Here is a 23,178-nt window from a genome sequence, read left to right on the forward strand (position 1 = left end):
CCATCTCAAGGGCTATACTTTCTCCTACTCTGTGCCTTCCACAAGCCCCTCATAGTTTATTAGGCTAGTAGGTGCTCAATAAATGTTTGGTAGTTGACAGATGGAAAAGCTTGGCTCTGCTGAGCCAAACAAATTCTTTCCTCTCCCCTAGAATCAGAATTCAAAACCTGGTCACTGGAGCAGAAAACTTCATCAGGTAATTTTGTAATATTTCGGAGGGGATTGGGCATCAAGATGACACACTTTTAAATGTGGGGATAGGGTCCCAGAAAACAGCAGAATCCTGCTCTACTGCTAAGGTAATTTGAATTTTCTTATATTTGAATATTAAATCAAACCAGTTCTCAGGCTCCTACAGACTTGATACTAAAGCTCGTTCCAAGTCAAATGCAGTCTGTCTTTTAGCAAAGCAAATAATTAAAGCAGAAATCAAAATTATAGTTGTTGCAGAGGTTCTTAGGGGGTGTTATCTTCAAATAGCCTCCTAGGGTGGAGAAAACTGTTACACTGTAACTCCTCTAAAGTACTGTAGGCTTAACCACTCCTCCACTTTCAGGAGGGTGGATCACGATCGACGTCGGTTTTCTGAGACATCTCAGTGCGTGTACCCGAGTGCCTCTGCATCTTGAGCAAAAGGAGGGGGTGGACAGGGAGGGGAGGGGACCCGGGGCAAGAAAACCTATCCTCCTCTCTTTGCTGATTCTACATTACACTCGGGGCTGTCTAGTCTGGCAGATGAAACTGGCCGAAAGGAGAAGAAAGTGACAAACTGCTTGCCCTAAACCCCTGGCAAGTCCCAGACACAGTATTGATCCGAAAGGTAACTTTTCTCTTCTTGCTGTGATTCGTAGGGGGAGGGGGGACGCATCCGAAGGGAGTCTCCACCTTCCTGATTTGCTGGAAATGTGTCCGAGGCTAGTCCGGAGCTGAGCTGGGCTGCGCGGGGCGGCTGACGCGTGGCTGGGGCTGCTGCCGCTACCACAGCCGTAGCCACTGTACGTCCCGCTCTGATTCTCAGGAAGCCTCCCGGGCCCCAGACCCTGATTTTTCCTCTGGCGCCGGCAGCTGTTGGCTATTCTTGCGCCAGTTCGCCTAGGTACATTCCTCGCTTTGCTTTTGCTTTTTGCAGCGATGGCTTGGAGGTGTGGGGGGAGGGAGCCCGGTTGAGCAAGATAGCTGGTCGCCCCCCTCGGTTTCCTTGGAGGCCCTAATTGAGCGAGGGAATTTTTAAAATGCAGTCTTTTCCATTTCTTTACTTGAATTACTGTTATTATTTTTTAAATTCCTGTTTCGAGGCGCCATTTTTAAAGTTAACACTTGGTGGTGGGTGGAGATTAGGGATTGGGGGACGAGCTGGGGAGGGGGAATCCTGTATGTACGAGACGGGGTTTCCTCTGTCCCCTCCTACACGCCGGCCCTTCCTCTTAGACCAGCCCTTGGCCCGCATAGAGGAAGGACAGCGATGCGGCGCAGCTGCCTCTGCAGCTCTCCTGGGAGCCTCCATGCCAGATGCCCCGCTTCCTTGCAGCGGTTTGTCAGGCGGGGCGGGAGGGGGGAGTGGGGGTGGGGGTGGGAATCTCTGCTTGCGTGTTCTGCTCCCTGCGCCTTTCCCCCTGCTAACGCGGCACCAGAGACGCGCCCCATGTAGGCTGTTCAGAGGGGACGCCAAGGGGTTTGGTTTGGATTTGAGGTCAGGATAAGGTATGTAGCGCACAAAGCATCCCCCCTTCCCAAGCACAACCTCCTGGCTTTTATGTAACTTCCCTGCTTCCTTTTAACTAGGGCATGATTCCCTGAGACTAACACCAAATGCTGCATTCCCGGCGGGGGAGGGGGGGGAGGAGGAGCGAGTGTCTAAATGGATGTTGCTCTTGGCTTGGACACCTGGGTAATCCCCTGCCCCTTTTAGTTACTCCTCCCTTCCACTGCTGACTTCTCCTGTCCCCTCTGTCCCCAGTTTAACTTGATAAGAGCAGGGAGTTGCACCCCTGAGCATCTGAGTGGGGGTGTCTGTATGCTGCATTGCTTACCTGACTGACTGCTGGGCTGCTATCTGCATTCAGGCTAGGCAAGCTGCAGAGGAGGCAGTGCAGTAGGGTTCGAGTGGGGGGTTGGGGGAAGCTCACTGGCCATTTTACTTTAGTTCGTTCATAGCCATTTCTGTCAAGCTGGGGAGGGGAATGTTTTCTAGCTAACAGAGTAGTTGCTTTGCTGTCTTGGATTTCCCTTCTGATAGCCCCCCACCCACAACCCTTGCACCCTTCTCCACTCGCTACCTCCCCACCAAGTCCATGGCTTCTGCAATGCGGTGGGTGTGGTTACATAGTAAATTGTAACTGGTCCTCTGCAGTGGCAGCGCTCTATTTCTTTTTGCTTTCGGCATTTTCAAATCATAGGTTTCCTAAGGTTTTGCTCAGCTGATGCCTGGAGTTAAGTTGGGACAAGCTTCTTTACCGACACAACGAGATGATAAAGGGAAAACAGATGGCGTTAATCAGACAGGGGTCCGGGGTAGAGATACCGTGGGGGCAATCTTAGCCAGTCTTAGTCCTATTAATCCACAGCTTTCATTATTTTCTATTTGGAATTTTTGCTGCTTCGCATTGGTCTTGTTAAATTGCCTTTGCAGAGGTCTTACCTGTCTTTTCAAAACAGTTTACACTTTATTTGAGATAGCCAGGTGCGCTGAAGTTATACTTCGTTACAGAAACTACTTCCTTAGTTACGGTATCTTGATGTCCCATGATGAAAAATTCCCCCTAAGAACTTAATATTGATTTAAAAGTGTTATGAAAACAAAAATAATAACATGCACTGGATGTATGGATAACGTGAGCATAGTTTTGCCATCTCTGGTAAACTCATATTCTGGTCATAGTTTTAACTAAACCTTAAATTCTAAAATAGCTTTTTTTTCGGTGAAACAAATGTGTAATAAGCTGTTTGTTGGGATTTAGAATTGAGTTTTTAAAATGGGCTTTTCTTGAATTTTAAAACTTTTGCTGTTGCATTTTGAGATAGTGATAAAACTATGTTAATTTCCTTAAGCTTAATTGTCCAGAAGAGTAAAAATATCTTAATTTCAGGACAGTTATGGACATTAAACTCTAGATCATGTCCATTGCCATTTTTTGATGTGCTATTAAAAAAAAAACCCATGAAAAGTAAAATGTGGACAGTCATGTTGCTGCATATGGTTTCTCTAGCATAAACACTAATCCTGTGCTTCTTGCAAAACACTTCATAAAACTAAAACTGCTGTTTTATGCATCATTTCCCCGTAGGAACAAGCAAAAAAGTGCCAACTTTGGATTACAGTCCCTTTTAGCGAAAAGGATTGGGTTGTCTTAGGTCAAGACAAAGTATTTAATATAATGATTTTCTTAGTGATGGGTTTTTTCCTTCATAAGTAATTAATTTGAAAGCTGTTCTTGTTTTCATTCTTGTAGGATACATAGGACTTTGGCTATATAAAGATTATTCAAGTTTACTGTTAGATGATGTAATGATAGATATTTTTTAGATACATTTGACCAAGTTCACTTATAAAACCATGTACAAAGAAATCTCTGCCTAGATAGATGAGCGAGCTATACTGAAAGACCCTTTCAAGGTTTGAAAGAAACAATATGGCCTTTTCTTGTCATCTTATATACTTACCACATGATAGAACATGGAGGGCATTTGCTGCACAAGGTATTATTTTTCTTAGGCATAGTAAGATCATACTCTTGCCCTTTTGAGTTGAAGTTTCAAAGAAGAGTTAAAATTTGCATATCAGCAATCACATTCCTGATGGTAAAAAGAAAACTCTCTAAGAGTAAATGCAAGTGTATTTTCTGTGAGAATTTGACATCATGAAAAAAACAGGTTGCTTGTGTGTGTAGTCTGCCCTGATCATTTTATCTCTGTCATTCACTTCGATCTCTAGCTTTGGCTGTTACGTAATATAGAATATAGACTTAATCTTCAGGTCTTCAACACCCAGAAACATTCATCTTTAGCTCCACTTCATTTGGGGAAGTTCTTAGTGGTGCAATTGTTACATATATTTCTTTTAAATGGTAGCCACTAATCTGTTGGAAATGTTTCAGATGTTCAGTGCTCCTCTGAGAGAAGTACAGCTTTCCTTTGCTGTTATTTGATTTGCCTTCGCTGCAAAGAATTGTGTGCTCAGAAGCCAGGAGAACTGTAGCAGTGAAGTCATTGCACTGCCCTGTGTTGTGACATCACTATGGCTCAAAGGAAACAAGGGTGGGGCAGGGAAAACCAGACTGTCTGAACCATCTTGGTGGATTCAACTTTGTCTGCTAAATGAATGAGACTGTCCTTACTTCAAGTTGAACTTCACCATAAGGTATTTTTCAAAGAATTGAAGGGTAGAAATAAATTAAAACCTGCATGTGAGGGTGTGTTTCACAGATAAAAGAGAAAACGATTTTATGGGATGGTGGGAATCATTATTCTAAAATATGGGAAGAAAACAAGTGAACAATAGGCATAATGTGTCAGATGTTTCCATTTGATAAGGTGATCAAACATATTTCCTATTTTCTTTAAGTGCAATAGAATTAATGTTTTATTAAAAGTTCTTGATTTAGAAGATGTGTTAAGTCACACAGCAAATAATGTATCTTTTTGAACAGGAAAGAGTCTTCCTATGGTGGTTGGGGGTTTATTTTCTTCTTTTATTAAAGTTATGTAACTTCAGTTGACAAGAGAAAAAACCTAGGAATTCCTCAAAGTAAGATTGAATTTTTTTGTTCCCTGTGTAGGAAATTGATTTTCAGTTGTATTTTGTTATATTTATCACTTACTTTAGAGCTTAAGTATTTTTAGCTTAGAATATTAATGCAGGAGTTATTATTGTGGGTTTCCTACGCTGAACTAACATTTTTCATAATTGTTTCTATGGACAAGAAGTTATAAGATTGATTAATTTAAACTTCTCTTTTAAAGGATCGCTTTTTTTTAAAGTTGCTATGATTATGCACATCATTATGTTTAATTATGGAAATATCTGCAAATTGTAAAAATATGTTTAAGATTTCTCTTAGCCAGGGTGACACTGTATGAGAGATGCACATGAGCATAGACATATAAACATTATGTTATATATGTATATGTATTACATGCTGTTCCTATATATATAACTCTCCAGCTACATCTGGACCCAGGCTTCAAAAGCAAAAGTGTAAATAGGAGAAACTAACAAGAGTGAGAGAAACTGAAATAAAATAGAGAAAATTGCAAATCTAATGGTTGGATTTTCTTTGGTACGTTTTTAGACCTTAGAATGATTAGGGAAATTGCACAGTGCTCAAGTGTAAGGTTTCATTAGCTCTAACCCTGTAATTCTTTTGTAGTTATAGTCTAGAGAAAAAGCTGACAACTTAATTTCTAGAATGCTGGCATTTTATACATTGTTCTTACGGTCTTCACTTAAGGGGGAAAAGATCAGTGTTAGATTTAAAAGCAGAGGAAATAAACTAAATGGCTTTGCCTGTGCTTCCGCCTCCCATTCACCCTTCCAGATAAATTATGAGCTCCATGAGGGCAAGGCACTGGTGTCTACCATGGACAGCAGCCCATATTAGGTACGCACTTGTTAAACTGATTAGAATTGAGGCTCCTTATAAATGTACTTTCCCACAAAGAGAATGTTTAAAAAGGTTCATTTATTTTTACTCATGTTTCATTTGAAAATTTTGATTACTGAACTCATCTATGCTGCCTTTTTTTTCGGTTTTATTTTAATGGCCTAATACTCTTTGTAATGACCTAACTACTTATATTCTCAGCTGTAAATTAGGGAAGTCCTGGAGGTTCTGCCATATGGGAGAAGAGAACAGTGCAGGTGTCAAGGGAAAAAAAGAAAAGAATTGCTTCATTGAGAGAGTCCTCTTCCTAGCCCTAATTGGTGTTACAGTGGGCATCAGCAGGGAGGGAGATCCCAGAAGAAAGGGATAAATGATATGATGATATAAAAGGAAACTGGAAAAAAAAAGCCAGAAAAAAAATCAGCACTGCTGATAATAGCAATAGTGTCACTAAATAGTTCTCTGTTGTAGGAAATCTAGAAATTTATTTTCCTTTTATATTTCTGGAATTGAGTATATTGGAAACTTTTAGTTTCTGTGTACTTGTGGCTTTTTTTGAACTGACTTTTCTCTATTACTATTAAATGTATATTTTAACATTCTGTGTTTATTATAACATCTATATGGATTAATTAGCCCATTTATGCCTTTTCTAGAAAAAAAATTTATGTCATTTTCTATAATTCTTCATTTCAAAAGAATTTTAGGTCAATCCAACCATAATTCATTCAACATAAGTAATTGGTGAGTATGTCCTATGTGATAGGTGTTGTATAGGTTATAACATTGTATAGTATATAATCCCTGCCCTCAAGGGATTCACAAACTAGTGGAGGAATAAGAAAAATTTATGAATAACCACAATACCAGGACAGTAAACTTCATGTATCATGTGATGGTTAAAAATAAAGGAAGTGCCAAGAAGGTTCAGAGGAGGGAAACTTGACTAGGAGATCAAGGAGGAGATTTCTTTTGCATTAGGTGTGAAAAACATGAGGGATTTTAATAGACAAAGACTTGGAGTGAAGGGAAAGGGAGGAAGGATAGAAAGTCATGTGTATATTATTTCTCATTTTGCAAAACACTTTACACCTATTTTTATTGTCTCCCAATAACCTCTTGAGGAAAGAAGACTAAGTAGTGATATCCCTGTTTTAGAGCTGAGGAAACAAATCCAAAGGGAATGTATTTTCTTAATTGTGTGGCCACTGGCAAGTGGTAGAACCTGATAGAATTACTCTCTCCCTTATACCATACTGGAAATGACATGAGCAAAATTGTGCATATGATTTGAGGGATTGGGAGAAAAATAAAGCTCACTTTGGGAATAAATAGGTGATGGTGAAAACAGACTGGAAGGGTAGGTTGGTTTATTGTAGAGGTCTTCGAATGCCAGGTTAAGAGTTTAGAATTTACTGGGTAGACACTGGGGAGTCAGTGAGGATTTTTGAGTGAGGGAGTGCTATTCATCCAGGAGTCTGATTCCCCCCTCATACCTATCTATGATTTTGATTTTTTCCCCTTAGTAATGCTTTTACCAAAGAAAAAGATGACGTGAAATTGAAGTAAGTCACTTTATCAAGGTTTTAAGTTGGTTTAGTGAATAGAGTAGCCATCTTGGTGTCAGGAAAACCTGGGTTGAAATCCTGCTTTGGACACATAGGACTTGTCATGTAGTCATTGGCAAGGCATTTACCTTCTATGCACATCCAAGACTTATAAGTTTCAGGAAAGTCATGGACCTTCATTTATGGAGAGTGTTACTGTAAAGAAGCTTCCCAAATTGAAGTCCCTTTTCCTGCAGATATCACTGGCATTTATATCTATTTGGAGGAGTGGAGAAGGAAACATTTGAAAAGGAGAGGCCTTGTGAAATAAAAATGGGAGCAGGGAAGAGGAGGATTCTACGGAAAAGTGGAGAGAGAAGGAGATAGATAGATGGACTAGAGAGGGAGATGGCCAGGAGATGGCCAACAAAACTGGAAGAGCGGCAAGTAAAGAGTAACTGTGAATAGGGGAGTTGTTTCCCTTTTAAAGCTGTAACATTTGTTGTACACTCTCTCAGTTGGTTAGGAAATGGTCACAGCAAAGGTCCTCCCTGGTGTGGTGAAAGACTATTGTGTTATCTGACTAGGACTCATGCTCCCAGGATTTAATTATTAATTAATTAATTGTTAATCCTCACAAAATGGAAAGGAATCACTGCAGTGGCAAGGTGGGGGGGAGGTCTTGTTGTGATAATGATTTGTCTGATTATGTGTATTTTGGAATAATACCCCCCTACATCAGTTACCTCTGGGCACTGTAGTTCATAGAATCTCAGAAGGAAGAGACCTTTGGCAGAGTCTGTGAAGTTTAAAAAAAAATTTTTTTTTGATAACTGCATTTCAATATAATTGGTTTCTTATGCAATCCTATGTGTTTTATTTTATGCATTTAAAAACATAATTCTGAGGAGTCTGTAGGCTTTACCAGAATGCTAAAAAGTTCCATCAATACAAAAAGGTTAATAGCCCTTGCCTTGGAGACCGTCCGGGTAGTCTTAAACTTCAATCAATCAACAAACATTTATTGAAACGTTTACTTTGTGCCAGATACTGTTAAAAATTGGTGATACAAAAGAAAAGAACAGAAAAACAGTCTCTGCTTTCAAGGAGGCTACATACTAATTGAGGGAGACAACATATAAATAAAATAGGTATGTATAAAAGATGCTTACAGAGTAGAAAGAATGGAAACTTAGTGGTGAAAGCGGAGGTGTCTGGAGAGGTCAGATAGCCTTTGATCTGAGACTTGAAAGAAGTGAGCAGTATCAAGACATAGAGGTAAGGTAGGAGAAAATTCCAGGCCTGGCAGAAAATTCTAGGCCTGGGAGCAAAAGGTAGAGAGAGAAAGGAGATGAGTATAGTGTGCAGGGAACAGCAATTAGGCTGGTATCACTGGATTGTAGAGTGTATGAAGGGGAGAGTAAAAGGTGGTAAGACTGGATAGGTAGGAGGCAGCTAGGTGGCGCAGTGAGTAGAGCACTGGCCCTGGAGTCAGGAGGACCTAAATTCAAATCCAGTCTCAGACACTTGACACATTTACTAGCTGTGTGACCTTGGGCAAGTCACTTAACCCCAATTGCCCTGCCAAAACAAGACAAAAAGACTTGATAGGTAGAAGAAAGGAGGCTGATTGTTAAGACCTTGAAATGCCAAAGGATTTTCTATCTTAGAGGTGGTTTATTGAGCATGGTTTGACCCTGTCAGTCGTAGGAAAATGACTTTGGGAGCTGGATGGAAAAGGGGGAAAAACTGGAGACAGGAAGACCAATTAGAAGACTATTGCAATAGTCCAGTCAACAAGCGAAGTCAGGCCTGAAATAGTCTGGTAGATGTTAGTAAAAGTATATAACATGAGACATTGTGAAGGTAGAAACAAGATTTGGCAAAAAATTGGCTATGTGTGGTCAGTGATAGTGAGCAAAGAAGTGTTGCGAACCTAGGTGACATGGAGGGATTAGTAGTGCCTTCAGAAGAAATAGAGAAGTTGGAAAGAAGGGAAGATTGGGAGGAGAAGGATTGTGACATGTTTTGGACACTGAGTTTCAGATCCCTGTGAGGTATCTGATTTGACATTAATTCCCATCTATAAACTTATCCAAGAAGTAGTCATTTGGCCTTTGATTGAAGGGGTAACTCACTACCCCACAAAGCAGCCAAGTCTATTTTTGGAAAATTTTAAGTGTTAGGAAGTTTTTTTTTTACTTGAAGTCTGTATTTGCATCTCTATAACTACTTCTTTTTGTTCCTAGTTCTGCCCCCCTGGAACTAAGCCATACAAATCTGAGCCTTCTTTCATAGGAAGGAAGATCTTCAAGCACTTGAAGCCAGCTATCATGTTGGTAATAGATTTGTCATAGAATGGCTCACTTCAGATATTTTTGGCAGATCGTCTGGTTTAATACTCTCATTTTGAAAATGAGGAAATAGAGATTTAGAGAAAGTGATTTTTCTCCAATATCACACCTGACAATGGAAATTTTAAAGAGCGAGTAGTTAAGTGTTAGAAATAGGAAACACAGGAAGGCTAACATCCAGGCTCCTCTACTTGCTATTCGTGTGATCTTTAATCTCTATGGATCTTAGTTTCTTCATCTGCAAAATAGGAGGGGGGGGGCGGTTAGAGAAGATGAACTCTATGGTCCTTTTCAATTCGAAATCTTGAGATCTTGGGGACAGAGGAATGACTTCAGGGCTATCAAATAACTAGAAGGGGTGTGTGGAGGCGGGGCAGGGATGGTGAAGAAAAAGAACTGCCTGGAAATTAAATAAATTAATCAAGAAGGCACTCATAGAACATACTCCTGTGTCAGGGAACTAAAGTCAGAAGATTATTTAGGAAGTCTTTGTTGTGGGATCCTAGGATCAGGAGTATCCAGCTTCGAACAGCACAATGTTAGGCAGCTGAAAAGAGAATATTTTCAACCCAGTTTTTAGTTGTACCTAAATCTAAGTCAAATAGGCTTCCCCCCCCCCCCCCCTTCAAATGGCTGAGAGAATAGACTGAAGGTGAAATAGGTTGGTACTGAGAAGCCAGATGTGGGTAAAATTGAGTCTATGAATTGTGTACTTGAAATTTGCTGTCTAGTTTGTATTGTGCACACACATAGTTTGATTGTTGCCATCTAAAGGTTGGATATGTTGCCAACATGCTAATTGAATTGAGATTTAAGAAACCTGGATTATAGCTTTGGCTTTGTCACTATGTGACCATGGGCAGGTAGGTCATTTAAACTTTCTTGGCCTGAGCTTCTTCATCTGTTAAAATGAGGGACTTGAGTTAGATTTCCAAGGTCTCTTTCAGCTCAAATATTAAAGAAATTGTTTGTTAGCTCTTAGAAAGGAAAGCATTGATTGTTAAAAGCATAGGAAAGCTTCCCCGCCTAAGACCTAGAAAAGATCCACAGATTGATAGCTCTTTCTTGATTTGGAGCCAGTCTTTCCAAATTAATCTCATTTCCTTTTTAAACAAGGTTTCTACACTAATTTAGATAAAGGGAAGAATACTGTAAATACACAGTAGTATGTCTGCATTGCAGTAAGACATTTAACAGACTGTCAATCTAGTGGCCTAGATAACAATGTAGTTTGGTGGATTTGGAGGTGGTTGAATGACTGAATGGAAAGATGTGATTAATGGTTTGATGTCAACCTGAATTGTTGTTTAATAACATGCCCTATGGATCCGTTCTTGGGTCTTTTCTATTTAACATTTTTATCAATGACTTTAATGAATGCTTTAATTTGCGGATGTTGCGTAGCTTGGAAGATGAGTTCCTGTGTTGGATGACAAAATCAGATTCCCATAAAGGTTTTGACTAGCAAGAATCAAGAATGGATCAAATCCAATTCAATTTAGCAAAACATCACTTAAGTGCCTATTATGTACAATACAAATAGGTGGTAGAGAAACAAAACCAAAAATGAAGTGATTGGTGACATTGAATAGAGATATGTGTCCAGTCCTGCATTTTGGCTCAGGAGTTCAAGATAGGAGACATGATTAGACAGTAATATGTGAGAGACCTGATGGGTTTAGAGCCTGAAAGGGCAACAGCATTGGATGGAATAAAGAAACCTAATATGGTAATGAGCTGCAGTAATGGACCAATATAGAGACTTGTTTTGCTTGGTCCCAAAGAGAAGAAATAGGAACAATGACTGGAAATTGCAAGGACACAGATTAAAGCTTGTTAGGAGGAAACATTTCTAATTAATTTTGGGATGTTTTCAATGCAGAATGGATTGCTTTGTCAGTTTCCAGTCACTGACTGGGCCAGTTAGATGTAATCTAAAAACTCATTTTTGGCAGATGTGTTTCGAAGGAGATTCCTATACATGTTGAACCAGTTGACCTTTGAAATTCCTTCTAGTTCTTGAGATTCTATATTTATGTACCTGATGAGAACAACAATAACACAAAAGCCAATCTTCAACCCCGAAGACTGGAAGAAAAATTTTACAATTCCAAATTCATTAACTTTAAATTGGGAGGAGTGGTTTTTAATTCGTGAACTGAATTGCATATTCAGAAATTAGACACCTGTTATCTGACCTTTGCCTCTCATTTGTGCTTTGTATGATTTATGGAAAGTTGCATATCTTAATTTGTTAAATGAATACAAAAGTACCAATTGACCTCATAGCTTAGATGAAGAGATTGCAAATGTGGATGAAATATAACTCTTACTTTTGAATTTCAGATGCAGGTAAAGTTTTTTTAGGGTGTAGAGTGTCATCTTTTGGTATCTAGAAGGGGTTCTTAATCTTTTTTCATGTTTTAGATTTCTTTGGCAATCTGATGAAGACTATGGACTCCTTCTTGGGATATTTTTAATGCATGAAATAAAATGAACAGGATTATAAAGGAAACCAATTTTATTGGAATAGTTATCAAAATATTTTTAAAAAGTTTACAAACCTCAGATTAACAGTTCTTAGTTTACATATTCCTTGGTCTTTTAAGCTTCTCAAATGTTTGTTTTGTTAAGCCTGAGGGAAGTGTCTTAATTTGAACTATTCATGTTGTCAGATAAACAGGAGACTTGACAGATAACATTTGTGAACGATGTTTGTTATTGGTATTAGGCAAATAGCCAGAATTGGAAGGTAAAGTTTTTACAGGAATAAGAGAGTAATTCTGTTGACAAAGATTACCATGATATATTTACATCTCCTAAGGGGTCTTAACATATTGAAAAGCTCCAATTGTTAGTTGAAGGTATGGAGGAGATTAAAAACTTTGTTGCTTTATTGGCACATTGGTGCTTTTTTAGTTTTTAAAAATGTGTTAAAGTAAATGGTAGTTGTTTTGTACATTTGTTAATATATTATTTTCTGCAACCACATCTAAGATTCTGGGCTTGTTTTGAAAAAGATGCACATGTAAAAAGATGCAGGGAAGCCTCAAAATTCCTCCAAGCAGGACTGGAAGAACTAGAAAAAACAAGGAAACCAGAATTACAGCATGTTATTCTAGTTGCTTGTCTTCAGGTGTAGCGTAATGTAGATGCCTTATATAATAGGAATCTGCATCTTGCCACCATGAAGCTTTTCTATATGCATGGCCCTGATCATCAGGCAAATGCATCAGGTCCACTATAATTCTTAAATCACCACCCTCAAGCATCAGCTCTTCCCCAACTTTCTCATTTCTGTTGATAGCATTTACTAGCTTAAAAATTTGGAGTCACCTTTTATTTCGTCTTCTCTGGTGTTAATGGGTTCTTGGGCCAGAGACTACTAGAAGCATCTACTATAATATTTATAAAGATCAGTTTCACAATGGCTCAGAGGTGGAAAATTTCGATACTAGAGGCTGTAGAAGAAAGGAAAAAGTAGGCAGAAGACAATAGCAGTCATTCTGGAATATTCTTAAATAGGTAGTTCTTTGGGAGATTGAACAGGTATTTTTCCCCAGAGCTTTAAGACCTTATCATGCAGAGAAAGGAGGAAAATCAATAGATAAAGTGTGAAAATACATAGAAAAAATATTTTTATGTACACAAGGGAAATCATCTTTAAACAGTTTTTGTTAAAATCAGCTCACAATATAATTTCAGACATGATCTTTGAACATAATGGATTCTTAATAACAGAAGTTTAGTTAGCATGACTTTCACTACTAAAAAATAGAGAAGGGTATTCTGAGTCTGCTTAGGTTGATACCTCACCACACTGATTAATGACTCCTATGAGGCAAACCATTAAATGGAATGAACATTGTTTCTTATAAGCAGTCCCAATTTGCTTTTGAATTGTAATTCCTTATGACCAGAAGAGCATAAGGATATTTTTTTTCTTCTGTCTCCAAGAAGTAACATTCTTGATCTTAATACTTTTCTTAGAGATATAATCTGGCTTTTCCCAGCATTTCCATTTCAGTTTTAGGTGAACACTTGAATGCTTTATCATCCAGTAAAATTTGAAACTGAAAAACAGAACTCTTACATTTAATTCTAATGCTCTTGTCCTTATTATTTGTATTTTGTAGAAAAATCAAAGTGCAATTAGTGGTTAAGTTTGAGCTCTTTAGCTAGAAACTAAATAACAGGGAGATTGTTATAAGATAGGGACTCATTAAACAAAAAATGAATGATGGTTTTGCATTTGTGTTGCTGCAGGAAATTATCCTAAAACATAAAGATTGCTATTTGCATAAATTAAGGTTTTCCAGCAATAAAATAATTTGAAACTTTGTTTTGATTGAATGCATTTTTTCTTAGCAGAATGACTTTGTGACTACTTGGTTTTTGCTTTTTTCAACCCAAACTCACATTTACTTCTAGTTTGAGTGTGCTCTTCACAAGTAAGTAAAAATCCAGAACTTTTTGAAAAATCGTCTTCCAGTTGATTGAGTTACCATTACTTGGCAGGTTGTTGTTCCTTTATTTAATTCCTTGCTTTTTCTTAATCCATAAGGTAACTCATTTAAAAAGTACCTTTACGGACCATGTACAGATTACCAACTTGGAGGTTTAGGTTGGCCCTACCCATTGCAGCTCCTATATCAAGCTTAACTCCTTCAGAAATACTTTGTTTACAATGTTAACCTGAATTTTCTCTGCTTTTATTGCTTGTTTGCTGGCCCTGTTTGTGTAGCCTGCATATCATCTTATTCCTGTTTTAGTAATTCTGTCAATTGGATTTTGAAGCTTAGAAAAAAAAATTCCCTAAAAGCCTGGTAATTATTTTTATGGCTTTCAAGTGAAGGGCAAGTATCTGTTTCCTGGTGGCCTTTATCTGATATTCATGCTGAGCAAATTTTTTGAATAAAATGATGCAGTAGGAAAGGGTAAAAGCTGAGGTAAGTTATACCTGCCTTATTTAAAGACAATGTTCTTACCCAGGAAACACTATCAGCATTAATTAGCATCCCAAAGAAATATCTATCAAGTATCTGCCTTTTCCCTTTCATATATTCTGGTACTTAGCACATTATCTTACACATAGGAGGTGCTTAATAAATGCTTATTGATTACCTGACCTTTAGTAGGTTAAGAGGGTTCCTGTCAAATACAATGGATCTGAAGGCCCCTGCTTGCTATTGGAAAATTTTAAAGATTGAGAAAGTTCTATCAGGAAAGTAGATTAGATCAGGGGTATTCAAATAGAAACAGATCCCTTCAGGCCACATATTGACTTAGAAAACAACCAGTTGACATTATCCGTATTGTATCTTATTTTTGTTTATTTTGTTAACATTTCACTGTAGCATTTTAATCTGGTTTGGGTTTGCTTTGGAGTTTTGCCGGTTGCTTAGAGATTGACACCTGGTTGAGGCAGTTTAGTCAACAGCCTCATTTTATAGATGAGAAAATGGCAGCCTAGAGAAATGAACTGACTTGCCCAGGGTCACACAACTGGGATCAGAACTGGATCCAGAATCCTAGCTTGCTGACTTTCAATCTAGTGTCCTTTCCATTATTATTATTATTCTGAGAAAGCCTTTCTTGGCTCAGGTACCTTAGTCATTCAAATTATCACTAACCCTTAGCCACCTCCCAAAAGAAACTTTTATAGATTTTCATGGAAAGCCAACAAAATGACTATTAATTAAGTACTTGTTAAATAGCCATTGTAATGAACATATTTTAGGTCAAAGTGATGATTTTGGGGAATTTTATTTTTTGAAAAGAAGTTTATGGTATAGAAAAAAGAGGATCAGCCTGGAAATCAGTAAGACTCCAGGTTGAGTCCTGTACCTGATATGTACTAGCTTGTGGCAAATCTTGGCCTCTCAGTGCCATAGAGATTACTGGGTAGACTTCAAGTTGCAGAAAAGTGGCTAAATGTGTGTTTCATACTAACCAAATTAATGAAAGTTCATAAATTTGTTTGGGATAAAGAGAAAAAATAACCCTAATACTTGCAGATGTTCTTCTATATTTTTTTTTTAAACTACGTGTTTTAAAAATGTTTCTGTAGAGTCTCTATACTGGGAATTCAATGCACTGATGAAATGACAGACTTGTCTGAACCAGAAAAAAAAAGTATACTTTGGGTGCTCTTGTATATAATATTAATTTTTATACTAATTTTTTTTAAATGGAGTATAATTGTAGAATTTTAGATGATTATCTGAGTTTGCAGTTGGTACATATTTTTGCTTATAACTCAATTAGTCAGGAATATAATCCTTAGTTTCATATTATATATGTAAAAACACATGCAACACACGTGCATATGTATACAATATAAATATGTGGTACACACATGTATATACAATTATGCATGAATATATACCTACACATACGTGTACATATGTAATATATGCACACACACACACACACACACGAGATTATTCCATCATTTCAGTCATGTCCAATTCTTTGTGACTCCATTTGGGTTTTTCTTGGTAAAGATACTGGAGTGGTTTGCCATTTCCTTCTCCATCTTACCTTACAGATGAGAAACTGAAGCAGGCAGGGTTAAGTGACTTGCCCAGGGTCACACAGCTAGTAAATTCCTGAGAACAAATTTGAACTCAGGAAGGGGAGTCTCCCAAACTTCAGGCTCAGCACTCTATCCACTGCACAACCTAGTTGCCCTGTTACATACATACTGGGAAAACATTATCCATGGTAGTAATAATACAATTTATAATGCAGCTTTCGAGAATGCTTTGCAACAAGTCAGTACCCCATATGTTTGATATTCACTATCTCCAATATCTTAATTTTCTCCTCATTATTTTACAAAAGCATTTCCCTAAGTTTTATATGAATTTTTTTTTTCAGTTCGTCAGATGGGCCCAGTGCGTAAGAAAAAAGTTAGTATAATAATACTCTTCAGAAGGCTCTGAAGGGTAAGAAAATTTCAATCAAAAGAGTGAGATTTTTAGGTAAAAATAGTTTTCCCTTTGCATCTGACTTGTTTGGAGAGGTGAAATTTATAGCTATAACCAAAAGATAATAGACTCAGTGTCATGCATTAGGAAAGGAAATTTTCTAAAATGTACTTATTTCATAATAAATATTCCCTTTGATCAGCGTTAGTGTTCACATATACAATGTGGTAACAAGTATATTAATCACATTGTTCAAGGTCATATTATGGAATCTTTAAAAATACTATATAGGGTTTTGTGAAAGGAACTGTCTGCAAATGCCATCCTTTTTTTCTGTTGTAATCCTCCTCTAGGTACATGTGATTATATCAGGTTCCAGTATTTCTTGAACCTAAAGTATCAGGCATTCTTTTTAGAAACTGAATTTGTTCTTTCTTGCAATACACATTATAAATAATGTCAACTTTGTTGTCTCTTTCTTGATCATACTTTCTGAAGATGTGCCCTTATAGGAAAAGGCTACATTGTGTATTTCCTAGTTGCATGCAAAAACTTTTTTTTTTGAACATCTTCTTTTAAAACTTTGAGTAACAAATTCTCTCCCTTCTTCCCTTCCCACCCATCCTCCCTAAGAAGGCAAGCAATTCAACGTGGGCCACATGTGTATCATGCAAAATCCTTCCACAATACTCATGATGTGAAAGACTAACCATATTTTGCTCCTTCCTATGCTATCCCCCTTTATCCAGTTTTCTCCCTTGACCCTGTCCCTTTTCAAAAGTGTTTGCTTTTGATTACCTCCTCCCCCTGTCTGCCCTCCCTTCTGTCGTTCCCCCTTTTCTATCTCCTTCCTCCTTCATTCCTGTGGGGTAAGATACCCAATTGAGTGTGTATGTTATTCCTTCCTCAGGTCAAATCCGATGAGAGCAAGATTTACTCATTCCTTCTCACCTGCCCCCTCTTTCCTTCCAACCAACTGCTTTTTCTTGCCACTTTTATGTGAGATAATTTACCCTATTCTATCTCTCCCTTTCTCCCTTTCTCAATATATTCCTGTCTCATCCCTTAATTTGATTTTATTTTTTTACATATCATCCCTTCATATTCAGCTCACCCTGTGCCCTCTGTCTGTCTTTCTGTCTATCTATCTAATGTGTATGTATGTATATTCCCTTCAGCTACCTTAATACTGAGTTCTCATGAATTATACACATCATCTTTCCATGTAGGAATGTAAACAAAACAGTTCAACTTTAGTAAGTCCCTTGTGATTTCTCTTTCTTGTTTACTTTTTCATGCTTCTCTTGATTCTTGTGTTTGAAAGTCAAATTTTCTGTTCAACTCTGGTCTTTTCACTGAGAAAGCTTGAAAGTCCTCTATTTTATTGAAAATCCATATTTTGCCTTGGAGCATGATACTCAGTCTTGCTGGGTAGGTGATTCTTGGTTTTAATCCTAGCTCCATTGACCTCCAGAATATCATATTCCAAGCCCTTCAATCCCTTAATGTAGAAGCTGCTGGATCTTGTGTTATTCTGATTGTGTTTCCACAATGCTCAAATTGTTTCTTCCTGGCTGCTTGCAGTATTTTCTCTTTGATCTGGGAGCTCTGGAATTTGGCAACAATATTCCTAGGAGTTTTCTTTTTGGGATCTTTTTTAGGAGGTGATAGGTGGATTCTTTCAATTTCTGTTTTACCCTCTGGCTCTAGAATATCAGGGCAGTTTTCCTTGATAATTTCTTGAAAGATGATATCTAGGCTCTTTTTTTGATCATGGCTTTCAGGTAGTCCAATAATTTTTAAATGTTCTCTCCTGGATCTTTTTCCAGGTCAGTGGTTTTTGCAATGAGATATTTCACATTGTTTTCCTCTTTTTCATTTCTTTGGTTCTGTTTGATAATATCTTGATTTCTTATAAAGTCACTAGCTTCCACTTGCTCCAATCTAATTTTTAAGGTAGTATTTTCTTCAGTGGTCTTCTGGACCTCCTTTTCCATTTGGCTGATTCTGCCTTTCAAGGCATTCTTCTCCTCATTGGCTATTTGGAGCTCTTTTGCCATTTGAATTAGTCTATTTTTTAAGGTGTTATTTTCTTCAGTATTTTTTTGTGTCTCCTTTAGCAAGTCCTTGACTTGTTTTTCATGGTTTTCTTGCATCGCTCTCATTTCTCTTCCCAATTTTTCCTCTACTTCTCTAACTTGCTTTTCCAACTCCTTTTTGAGTTCTTCCATGGCCTGTGACCAGTTCATGTTTTTCTTGGAGTCTTTTGATGTAGGTTCTTTGACTTTGTTGACTTCTTCTGTCTGTATGTTTTGGTCTTCTTTGTCACCAAAGAAAGATTCCAGAGTCTTAATCTGAATCTGAGTCTGTTTTTGCTGCCTGGCCATGTTCCCAGCCAACTACTTGACCCTTGAGCTTTTTGTCAGGGTATGACTGCTTGTAGAGTAGAGAGTACTTTGTTCCGAGCTTGAGGGGATGCGTTGTTGTCTTCAGAACTATTTCTCGCAGCATGCTTTGCCACACCAGCACTCCTCCTCCCCCAAGAACTGCCAACGGGGACCTGACTCAGATCTTAAGCAGGCTCTGCACTCCTGCTCTGATCCGCCACTTAATTCCTCCCACCAGGTGGGTCTGGGGCTGGAAGCAACTGCAGCTGTAGTTCTGTAGCTGCACCACTTCTGCTGCCCCTGGTGTGGTGGTCGACCCTTGAACTCCTTTCTCTCTGCCCCTCGCAGCTTTTCCCATTAACCTTCTCTGTTGTCTTTGGTGTTTGTGGGTTGAGAAGTCTGGTAACTGCCACGGCTCACTGATTCAGGGCGCTAGGGCCTGTTCTGCCCAGCTCCTGGTCTGGTTGGTCCAAGCGCAGCCCATGCTGGGCTCTGCTCCACTCTGCTCCCAGCTCCATGCGTGATAGGCCTTACCCAGCGACCGTCCAGGCTGTCCTGGGCTGGAGCCCTGCTTCCCTCTGCTATTTCATGGGTTCTGCAGTTCTAGAATTTGTTCAGAGCCATTTTTTATCATTGTTTGGAGGGTCCTGGGGGAGAGCCCTATGGAAGTCCCTGCTTTCCAGCTGCCATCTTGGCTCTGCCCCACCCCCCCTCTTCATATTTTCTTATTTCTGTACTCCCTAAATGTTGCCAGCAGATCTGTTGAGGTTTCCCCTTGTAGAAATAGTGTTTCACTCTTTAGCCAGTGTTTTGGAAAGAAGCCGGCTAAGGGACCTTAGACCCCCACCTCCCCCAAGCCCCCAACTTCTCTACATTGCAAGGAAATAATTTAAATGGAATCCAAGATGACATATATTTCTTATTGAGATGGATACCATTGAAATTATACCTAGAATTCAGGTTGTGATTGCTGAACATAGTTATAATTTTGACAGAATTACTGCCAAAGGGATTATTTAATATGTGTGTTTCATACCAGTTAAATTAATGAATGCTAAAAAGTTTGTCATTGGTGGTGCAGTGTATAAGAGTGTTGGGCCTGGAGTCAGGAAGACACATCTTCCTGAGTTGAAATCTGGCTCCAGACACTTCCTAGCTGTTTAACCCTTGGCACTTAACTCTGTTGGCCTCAGTTTCCTCATCTGTAAAATGAGCTGGAGAAGAAAATGGCAAACTGCTCCAGCATCTTTGCCAAGAAAACCCTACATGGAGTCATGAAAAATTGGATACAACTGAAAAACAACTGAACCATCAACCACAAATAAGTTTGTTTGGGATAAAGAGGAAAAATAACCCTAATATTTGTAGATGTTCTTATGACACTTTTGTTTTTAAAATGTTTCTCCTGCTTCCTGAAATCCACTTTTTGTCTCTGTTTGAACAAGGACCAAGATTATGATAATATTTATAATTAATTGTGATGTATTTTCACCAGTCTCTTAAAAGGGTTTGTAGTGGCTGGATAACAGCTATCCACAATTAAAAAAAAAACAACAACCTTTGTGCATTCCATATTGTTACCTACATTTTAACTTCCTGCTGTCTAATTGTCCTGCTACAAATATTAGCTGAGCCTAGTAGGATCTGTCTTTAAAAGTTGACTCTACTTTCTCTACAAATATTTTATTAATTGAACACTTCCCATCATAGATTTATAGAATTTTACTTCATTACCATCATTATGCTTTGTATTAGAGAAATGAATGATATGCCCAGGTCCCACAATTTGTAGCAGAACTAAGACAGTATCTGAGTCTCCTGGCTCCTACTCGTTTTCTCTCCCAAAATTGTACTCTATTGCCTGATTCACTGGGATGTGTATTCAGCTCTGGCACTGTGGAGAGAGTGTTGGGCTTGTTATCAGAGAGACTTTGAGTTCAGATTTGGCCTCAGACACTTTAAAAGTACTTAGCATAGTGCCTGGCACATTGTAAGCACTATGTAAATGCTTATTTCCTTCATCTTGTAATATCCAACTCCTATGGGGAGCAGCTGTACTTTGGGATTATATGGGATTATAATTTGTATTTCTATGAATCAACAACAGTAATATCCTATTATACCTAAATGATTTGAATTGGAATGTCAAACATGTGTATGCATACACATACACATGTGTGTATATACATGTGCATATATACATATATACATACATATACACCCAAAAAATGTTGTCGAGATTCATAGGTTTTAAAGCTTGAGGGACCACCTACTTGATTTTAATGATAAAGAAACTTGAGGGCTGAGGAGTAAAAGAATTTGCAAAGTTCACAAGGTAGCAAATAGAAGAACCAGAATTTGAATACAGATCCTCTAAATCCAATTCATTTACCACTTCAGCTTGCTGGATGAGTGAGGGGGCTTTGAATGGAAATTATGGCTTGCAGGAGATTTATTATGTCGCCCCCCCCCCCCTTTAGGTCATTAAAAAACTATATGCAGCTTTAGAATTTTTTAAGTAGGGTTTCACTTGAAGACAAATTACTGTTCCCGCAGCTTTGAAAAGTGTTGTGATTAGAAATGACATTTCATCTTAGTCTTTGGTTTCATGATTTTATTGGAAGTCATTAATTATAAAAATTCAATTCCAGATGGAAAAAATCCTTATATTTTATTTTTATATTTAGGAATTTCTCTAGTAAAGTGTTTTTCGTGGCTCATAATTTAGGAAAATTTGTTAAATAAGAAGTCTCATTTATAAGTTATAAACTTAGTAACATATCTCATGTAAGAGATCTATCCTTGGAGATATTTACTTGATCTGTCATATTATAGAAAAGTAAAGAACCTTCTTGGGGTGGGGGAGGGAGGATGGGGGGGGCAATTGTTGTTTGTTGTGCTTTTTAACATGATCAGATGATGTCCTGTTACTAATCGTCTTCATCATCATGCTCAACCATTATCTAATGAAACCTGATTAGGAAAATAGACTTGGTCCTTAACTTTTTTTCTTTAAGCCTAGAGAATTTCTGTCCATTTTTGGATCCTTTAATTCATGTATAGCTTTTACCATGGAAGCCTGTGGTCTACTCACTAGACTTCCACTAGACTCTAGTGGAAGAACGAGTTTGATGTGGAGTGACAAGTCCTAGATTCAAAATCTGACACTATTAGATATTGCTCTTCTATGCTTCACTGCACATGTGTAAAATGAAGATCTGGGAGTAAACTAATGGCCCTTTTTTGCTCTAAATCTTGTGAAACCCGTGAAGTTTTTATGGCACATACATACATATAGTGTACATAAATCAACATAGTGATGATTTTTTTCCCTGAGTGGCCTCAGTGAATAACATTATTTTAAGTGCCACTTATTAAGAACATTATTAGTAGCAGTGTAGGGGAAAGAGACCTACACAAGGGGTCAGGGTTCTTGTTCACTTTAGGCAACTGCCCGATTATGGAAAAGTTACAACCTCTCTGGATTTCAATTTTCTCATATTTAAAATGATGAATAGGAATAGGGCACAGATTTGTGATTTCATGTTAAAAATCCCCTAAATGGGGAAAACCTGTACCCGTGCATTGCAACTCTCTCTCTAACTTAGAGTCTTAGAGAATTGCTTGGTGCACTAAGAATTTCATTGAGTTGACTACAATCTGGAAGCTGGTAGGTATCAGAGGCAAGACTTAAATCCTGGCTGAGGCCAATTGTTTCTCACTTTGCTGTGTCTCATTCACTATGAATAATATTCCATTCTCTTTGTTTAGCTCTTTTCTATTTGGTGGGCACCCTCTATCATGTATTTTAAGAAATGATATTAGATGCTCTGACTTGATTTCTGTGGAAGTGCAGCAGTTCTTAGGGTAGTGGAGGGTAATGAAGTCTCTGATTTTTTTAGATAAAACTAGGAAACAGTGGTGATAACAAAGAATGTAATTGAAATGTTCAAGGGGTTGAAGTGAGATAGTGGAAGTGCTACTTGTAATAATTGCCTTCCTACTTTTTAATTTAGAGTTACAATGACTTCACTTTCCTTCATTCTGTCTGCACATGTATACATCATATGAATATTCCTGTTGCCATGATAATTTAGTACTTTTGGTCTGAAATGTTGTATATACTATTGTTTGCCTCTTTTCAGATTTTAGTGGCCAAGGATGATTCCCTTTTTCTGCCATTTTCTCTCTTCATCACCTTATAATTTGATTTTAAAGATGAGGGGGGCGAGAGGGGTGATGTCACTCAACACATGAATGATTGGCTTTGCCTTGTAAACAAAATACCAACTAATTCTCCAAACAAAACTAAGTCAGTTCACAGGATCATAGATCTGACTTTTTTTCTGGAGAATTAG

The 23,178-nt window shown here is 38.1% G+C and overlaps 1 protein-coding gene across 12 annotated transcripts in view; it reads left to right on the top strand.

The window, feature by feature from the left end:
- Positions 1-614: 614 nt before the first annotated feature.
- Positions 615-23,178, top strand: part of EPB41L3 (erythrocyte membrane protein band 4.1 like 3) — a 196,382-nt gene continuing 173,818 nt past the window's right edge. For 4 of the 12 annotated variants that reach the window (XM_036742216.1, XM_036742221.1, XM_036742223.1 and 1 more), the window contains exon 1: positions 1,511-1,530. Coding sequence is in view for 2 of the 12 variants with exons in the window: in XM_036742214.1 (XP_036598109.1) it covers positions 1,503-1,530 (28 nt within the window). In the remaining 10 variants the exon portion in view is untranslated. Of the gene's footprint in view, positions 821-907; positions 1,097-1,427; positions 1,531-23,178 lie in introns of those variants that run through there. The other 8 variants (XM_036742222.1, XM_036742219.1, XM_036742213.1 and 5 more) reach the window with 8 other exon arrangements.

The sequence above is a fragment of the Trichosurus vulpecula genome, chromosome 1 (assembly GCF_011100635.1).
Source record: "Trichosurus vulpecula isolate mTriVul1 chromosome 1, mTriVul1.pri, whole genome shotgun sequence".
In the NCBI taxonomy this organism is placed as follows: domain Eukaryota; kingdom Metazoa; phylum Chordata; class Mammalia; order Diprotodontia; family Phalangeridae; genus Trichosurus; species Trichosurus vulpecula.